At 34.9% G+C, this 7,500-nt stretch overlaps 1 protein-coding gene across 1 annotated transcript in view; it reads left to right on the forward strand.

Annotated features, from left to right (window-relative positions):
• fat3a (FAT atypical cadherin 3a) overlaps positions 1–7,500 on the forward strand; it is an 89,836-nt gene that overhangs the window by 76,359 nt on the left and 5,977 nt on the right. Inside the window, exons 26-28 of the mRNA XM_016462347.1 lie at positions 2,219–2,892; positions 5,561–5,671; positions 7,397–7,456. Coding sequence (XP_016317833.1) covers positions 2,219–2,892; positions 5,561–5,671; positions 7,397–7,456 — 845 coding nt within the window. The remainder of the gene's footprint in view (positions 1–2,218; positions 2,893–5,560; positions 5,672–7,396; positions 7,457–7,500) is intronic.

Consider the following 7,500-nt stretch of genomic DNA (forward strand, 5'->3'; position numbering starts at 1 on the left):
TTTGAGTTGAATTACTGAAATAAATGAACTTTTCCACGACATTCTAATTTATTGAGATGCACCTGTATATTCAAATGTAATTAATTGTAATAATTGTAGCATAGATCAATTTAAAATTATTCAATTTGGACTTGTTGTTAATAATAATTATTATTATATTTTATGTTTCATATATTACCAAGTCTATATTCTATCTCTCTCACTCTCTCTATAGATAGATAGACAGATAAATAGATAGGTAATATTTTTAAACATAGACATTTTTAAATATAATTTATTGTAAAAGTGTAAAGTTATTAGCAAAATAATGACACCAGAGGTATATGTATATTTAAATTTATAATAATGTTCATAATTTTAACATATATTAATATAAAATTATTAAATTTAACCTTAACTATAAAAAATAATAATTATTATTATTATTATATGTTATATCTTATTATATAATAATAACATATTATTATTATTATATATTATTGTATTATTTTAATATTTCATATATTAACAGGTCAATATTCTCCCTCTCTTTCTCTCTCTCTCTACACACACACAAATATATATATATATATATATATAGGTTAGTAAACAAGCATCCAAATATTGTGTGATTTTATTTTTTGTGTGTGTTTTTGATGTAGGTAGTCAATTAGATAGATGAACTTAAAGGGATATTTCACCCAAAAATGAAAATTCTGTCATTAATTTTGTTTTCTTTGCGCAAAAAAGTATTCTCGTAGCTTCGTAACTTTACAGTTGAACCACTGATGTCACACGGACTACTTTGTCGATCATCTTGGTACTTTTCTGGACCTTGAACGTGGTAGTTACCTTGCTGTCTATGGGAGGGTCAGAGAGCCCTCAGATTTCATCAAAATTATCTTAAATTGTGTTCCGAAGATGAATGAAGGTCTTACGGGTTTGGAACAACAGGAGGGTGAGTAATTAATGACAGAATTTTCTTTTTTGGGTGAACTAACCCTATAAACTTTCCAAAGTCAAGAGCTGCGAACAGAATTTAATAACCAGCATCTGTTCCATTCTAAAACATGTACACGAGTCTGTTTGTGTTGGCAGCACACCATGAAAAACTGGCACAGGCTTAGCACTGACTTGTTTGCCATGTTTGCATACATATTCATACTTACATGTTCTCCTTGTACATTTTTATGCAGTCGGTGTAATGTATTTTTCTCAGTTGTCCTCGCTGAATGGAACTGTAGCGCTATTTGTGGCCACAAGATGGTGGCATCAATCTATCTGCATGTGAGCAGCGTTAGTCTTTTTTAAAGATAGTTTCAAGCCTCTCTCTCTGCATGGAGGAGATTATACTGCTGCAGTCTCTCTTGGTTTATGCTAATGTAGTTCATTACAGACCACAGACACTTTTATTTGGTCTTTTAGCACTGCTGAGGCAAATACAAACAGACATCAGAACACTTTAAAGGGGTCATACGATGTTGCTAAAAAAGAACATTATTTTGTGTATTTGGTAAATATAAAAATAAAATGCTAAAAACTATTGTAGTATATCAATGATACTAAAATATCTATCTATATATATCTATATACATTTTTATAAAAAAAATTGTTTTATAATAATTATATATAATTTATATCATATATTAAATATAAAAAATATACACAGTTATTTTAATTTTGTTGTATTAATATATTTTTTCTCATCTGTGTAGCCTTGGTTGCCTCTAAACTTGTTTATAAAGCAGTGAAAGATGTATTTTGATTAAAGTTTTATGAAAAAGCCCAGCAATATTTATTATGGGAGTAAAAAAGTCGCATTTGATTTCACATTGTCTTTAATGACTCTTTGAAACATGGTGATTAGCTCCCAAAAATGGCTGAAAAAAAAAAGGTTTTTTTTTTTGTCCTCCTAACCAGCTGTGACAGTTTGCTTGGTTTCCATGAAATCTCACAGCTCCAAAATCCTTCTCCAAATGTCTAATAAAAATCTATTCTAATAGGCTGTTATTGTGTGGTGTCACCCAGCATTTTCACTTTCACTGTAGACAGACGGATTACTTTAGGCTGTAAACGTATCCCATCATGCCTGCTTTCAGACACAATGTCAGTTTTTTTATAGACTGATGCATTTCTGCCAAGTCACAATAAATTTTACAGCGGGCCAAGGACACTAAACTGATGCAGTAAAAACCCAGCGGGCCACAGTAACCAGCGAGTGTTTATTTCTCCTCTGCAGTTGTGAAGAGGATGTGAACGAGTGTGAACGCGAGCTGTGTGAGAACGGCGGCGTGTGCGTCAACACTTTCGGCTCCTTCTACTGTAACTGCACGCCGGGTTTCGTGGGCAGCGCTTGCTCCGTTCGTCCCGTGCTTGTTCCGGATATGCAGGCTGGCCACGCCTACGTCGGGAAGGAGGAGCTTATCGGCATCGCCGTCGTGCTCTTCCTCATCCTCACCCTCATCCTCCTATTCATCGCCTTCCGGAAGAAGGTATTCCAGAAGAGCTATTCGCGGAATAACCTTTCCATGATTCAGGATCCGGCTACGGCTGCCCTGCTGCACAAAGCCAACGGTGGGCACTATCCACCGCTACGCTGCGCCATTGGAGAGCCAATCAGCTTGTACATGGAAGGAAGTCTTTCGGGTCCTCCTCAGGTCCCCGTCAGGCCGATGGCATACACACCGTGTTTTCCCGGAGACACTCGGGGAACCCTGGAAAAGCGGCCAGGTGACGGCCGAGGCATGGAGCTGACGGAAATGAGCACTTTCCATCCATCTGAGTCGCCACGGATACTGGGCGGGACCAACCGGAGGGGCGTGGTCGTGTGCAGCGTGGCACCAAATTTGCCACCCGTTTCGCCGTGCCGGTCTGACTGTGATTCCCTACGGAAGAGTCCCTGGGAAGAGGAGGGTGAGACATATATCTGTAATATCTTTGTTGTGTTTGTGTGCGTTTCAGAATATGAGAGCGGATTGCAGTGACAATGATTACTCGGCGTTCTTTAATCGCTCCGCTCCGAATCCACTCCAGCATTTCCATTTGCAGCTAGAGCACAGCTTAAAGAAATCTCACTCCGATTTCACTCCATAGCAGATTTTCCACCCAGTTACTGCTCCACACATTTATTATAAATATAATTTGGATATATTATATGAATGTAATATTAATAGTAGACGAACAATAGTAACTGTGCATGTATATTCCAACTTTTAATTTGAAAAAAATAATAATGTCAACATCATTCACATCAAATAATCAACAGCAAATCATTAATTAATTTTATTTGGTATATTTGATCATTTTCTCTGTAGTACTATTTCACAAATTCTATTGTTATTTTATTAAAAATAAAACATAGTTACCAATATAATATTAATGCCATATATGATTGTAATATAAATAGCAGAAATGATAAATACAATTGTAATATTGCATGTATAAACGAACTCTTAATTTTGCAGGGTTTTTTTATCCATTTAAAAAAAGAACCCCAAATGAAGAAAAAATCAATGTATTATTATTATTGTTGTTGTCGTTTTAAATTAATATTCACTAAACATTTTGTATATTTAATAAATTTTTCCAGTAATATGTTTCCCAGACTTTTTTCCATTCAAAAATATTTAGAAACATAATTTTGTTTTCATATATTAAATTAGTTTAATATTAATAGCTGAAAAAGGATAGTAAGGTTGCATATGTGCTTTTGCAATACATTTAGCATATATCCATTAAAAAAATTTTTAAGAATATTCAAAGAAAAATTATTATTATTATTATTATTATTATTATTATTTCAAATTGCTCATTCATCCGTCATTCATTTTTACTAGACATTATATTTCCCAATTAATATTTCCCAAATTCCATCTTCTTTTATTCACACTGTTAGTAGTCTATTTCAAATTGTGTGTGTTATTGCTGACATCAGTTGCAGATGTTAAAGTGTATTGTGGTTGTGATGGAGTGCTTTGGGAGCGATCTCAGCCAGAACATGCTGACCCTCTGATTAAAAAAAAAAAAAAACGTTTCTCGCTCCAGGCAAAATCATGCAACTGCCACTGAATAAAAAAAGACAATTGCGAGTTTATATCTCACAATTCTTGACTTTTTTTCTACAGGTCAGAGAAGTAAACCCAGAATTGCGAGATCTAAAGCCAGAATTGGGATATATAAACTCAGAATTGCAAGATGTAAATTTGGGAAAAAAAATCTGAATTCTGAGTAAAAAGAATTTTGAGATCAAATGTTAATTATAATTTCACATGGCAGAAACAGGCTTCCATAGTTTGTTCCAAAATGTTTTGTTTCACTTTTCTCCTTCACTTTTCATCAATTGTATGTATCCTAGCTAGATAAAAGTATTAATTTCTTTAAAAAAAAAAGTTTTTTTGACCCCAAACTTTTGCGTTGACTCTCACTAGGCGCGTTTCCATTACAGATTTGCACAAAACTTTGGCGATATTTTATAAATGTCGATAAAAAAGTATTGCGAAATGACGGCGTTTCCATTAACCAACGTTATGCGACTAATGCGCAGACGTGTGCAGTGTAAATTGTCTAAGCATTAATGGTAGGGAAAGCCCCTTATACTGGATAGCGGCCACGTATGATGTGTTTCTTGGAGGTTTTAGTACATTGAAGAACCTGACCTGTGACCTGTAAATGCCAAAAAAAAGCCGTTTCCATTGCAGTTTTGCGAATTATTCCTTTTTCGCATTGCCTGAAAAACCACCTCATGCGAGCGTAAAAACTTTTTTGCGATATATGGGCATTTTTGCGAAATTGACGCGTTTCCATTAGGCGTATTTTCAATTCGCAATTTCAATTTGCGCAATTTGAAGGGTAATGGAAACGCGCTTACTGTAGCAGCCTGGGATCTTAAACATGACTTTATTTCCTCAAGAACCAATAACCAGATTGTAACTGGTTGCCATTTTTGTGTGCATGCATCAGGCGATCCGTGAGCGGCCCACCGGAGTGCTTTTGAGAGTCAAAACAATGGGAAAAGTCCAAATAAAAAGCATTTCCCTTAAGACTCGATATAAATCTTCACATCAATAAATACTGAGAGGAGAGCAGTTATGGAAGTATGTATATGGGGTCCGTTTAGTGGAGAAGTTGATGGCAAAAGCCATTTTTACTCTGGTATTAAATTCTCCCTCATCTGAATCCTCCGAGGCTCTTTACCGCCCATAATTACTTCATTTTTCATTTTCTTGTGGTTTGTGGTGTCCTCTGTTCAAACCCTCTTAGGTCTTAAAAATCTCCACCTGTGAAATACAAAGTGAGACAGTTATATGCAGCTGTTCTAAGCAGCCGTTTCCGTGACACCATTAGAGGAAAGATCAAAGGAAAGATGTCCGGGAAAAGAAAGAAATTAAAAGGCAAACATCAGAGAGAGGACTTCTCGGATACAGAATGGCATGGAGATTCGCCCACAGCTGTGATTCACAAAACGCGTGTGTGTGTGTGTGTCTGTGTGTGTGTGTCTGTGTGTGTGTGTGTGTGTGTGTGTGTGTGTGTGTTTACTGTAAGTTAGGCTGTGATTGGTTGATGTCCTGATCTTTGTGTTCAGGTAAAGTGGATTTGCTGGAAGAAGTCACATGTTTCTCTGGCAGTAACAAGGGCAGCAACTCCGAGGTCCAGTCGCTGAGCTCCTTTCAGTCTGATTCCTGTGATGATAACGGTAAGTGTGTGTGTGTGTGTTTACTGTTGCTCCTGCTCATCGTGAAAGGATAAAACAACATGCATCTTTCCTCAGAACTCTTCATGCAGTCATCCTCGTCGCCAATTTGTAAATTTAGTAAAAAAAAAAAAATTTATTTATGAGATGGTTGTGAGAGGTGTGTGTGTTTGTGTGTGTGTTGCTGCTTTCAAGTCCCTGACCTGATACTCTTTTTCACAAACTATATTAATACAGCAAAATATATGCATAAGGTTTACAATTGATTCTTCATTTTTGCTAATTTATTAATCATCATTTAATACCTTAGTATCGAACTTACACTTCGTAAATTGTCTCAAAGCGTTTGAGTTATGAGACATGAATGAACCTCAAATCTACAGCAGAGAATCATGGGAACTGTAGTTTTGTCGCACTGACCTGTTGCCTTATAATGGGTAAAAGTATTTTCTGGCAAGATTTATTGCTTTATCAACAGGACAGAATGTAAACAATCAAATTCTGTAATCAACATTCACTGTTATGATTTATAATAATAAATACCCATTTTTAAAGGTCTACCGATTTTAATATATATAATTATTATTATTATTATTATTATTAGTACTGATACAGATAAAGATTTTTTTGTTTGTTTAACTGTCTAATAATCAATATGCCAAATTGTTCATTATACTTTAATATACTTTAATTATTGCTTTAAATCTGTTAATGACACCAAATAATCATACAAAATAAGACTGAACATTAGAACATATGTACATGAATATTTTAATAATAATAATAATTTATATAAAAAATTCTAAAATATGTCATTAATAATAATAAATAAATAATGAACATATCTCACTTAAACATGCATGACTGTTATTTTAAAAAGTCATACAAACTGATTTTAATTATTGCTTAAAATCTTGGGCTAACCACACTAAATAATTATACTAGGAAAATTCAAAACATGTAAATAAATTAAGAATTATTATTATTAAAAAAATTAAAATGTATATCATTTAATAATAATAAATAGTAACAAATAATTGAAACATCTCACTTAGGCGTGCATGACTGTTATTTAAATAGGTAATTAAATTAATTAAATTAAAATATATAATTTATGCAAACATTACAATTTTAAATCCTGTTGAACACACATGTATTGTAGGATGCTATGCTTTAGAAACTCACCAGAGGACATTTATCGGATGACCTTGTATTAAAAAATTAGCTGGTTAAGTAGAAAAGTGTGAATATCAGTAAAAAATATTGGTCAAACCGTTTGTCAGTTTGTCTCCACCAGTCTTCTTCTGCCATTATTCTTTAATTGATATATTTAATTTAAAACGTTGTAGTGACTTTAATTTACACTCATCTCGTAAATTTGTGAAAAGATGTGTGCGTGTGTGCGTGCGTGCATGCGTGTGTGTGTGCGCGTGCGTGTGTGTGCGTGCGTGCGTGTGTATGTGTTGATCACATCATCACCATCTCTTCTCAGATTCGCTGGAATGATGTCATGCTTGCCTTTCATTGGTCACATCTAATTTCATCTGCAGCCAATCAGGCCACAGAAGCTTCTGCAGTGGACCAACAGTGTTACGGATATTGTGGAGTTGATTCTTCTGTTTGATTGGTCTGTGGCTCAGTTTGGTTCTTGTGCGTGCGTGTGTGTGAGCGCGTGTGAACGTGCGTGTGAACGTTTCTGACTGGTCTTCATTGCTTTCTCTTTCCAAGCTTCCATAGTGACGGTAATTCGGCTGGTCAATGATGCAGTCGACACGATTGAGAATGAAGGTACTCTTTCCCACCGCTGGACTCTGAAGCATCTTCCTTAAAAG

Source organism: Sinocyclocheilus anshuiensis, unplaced genomic scaffold (assembly GCF_001515605.1).
Source record: "Sinocyclocheilus anshuiensis isolate Anshui unplaced genomic scaffold, SAMN03320099.WGS_v1.1 scaffold272, whole genome shotgun sequence".
Taxonomy (NCBI): Eukaryota; Metazoa; Chordata; class Actinopteri; order Cypriniformes; family Cyprinidae; genus Sinocyclocheilus; species Sinocyclocheilus anshuiensis.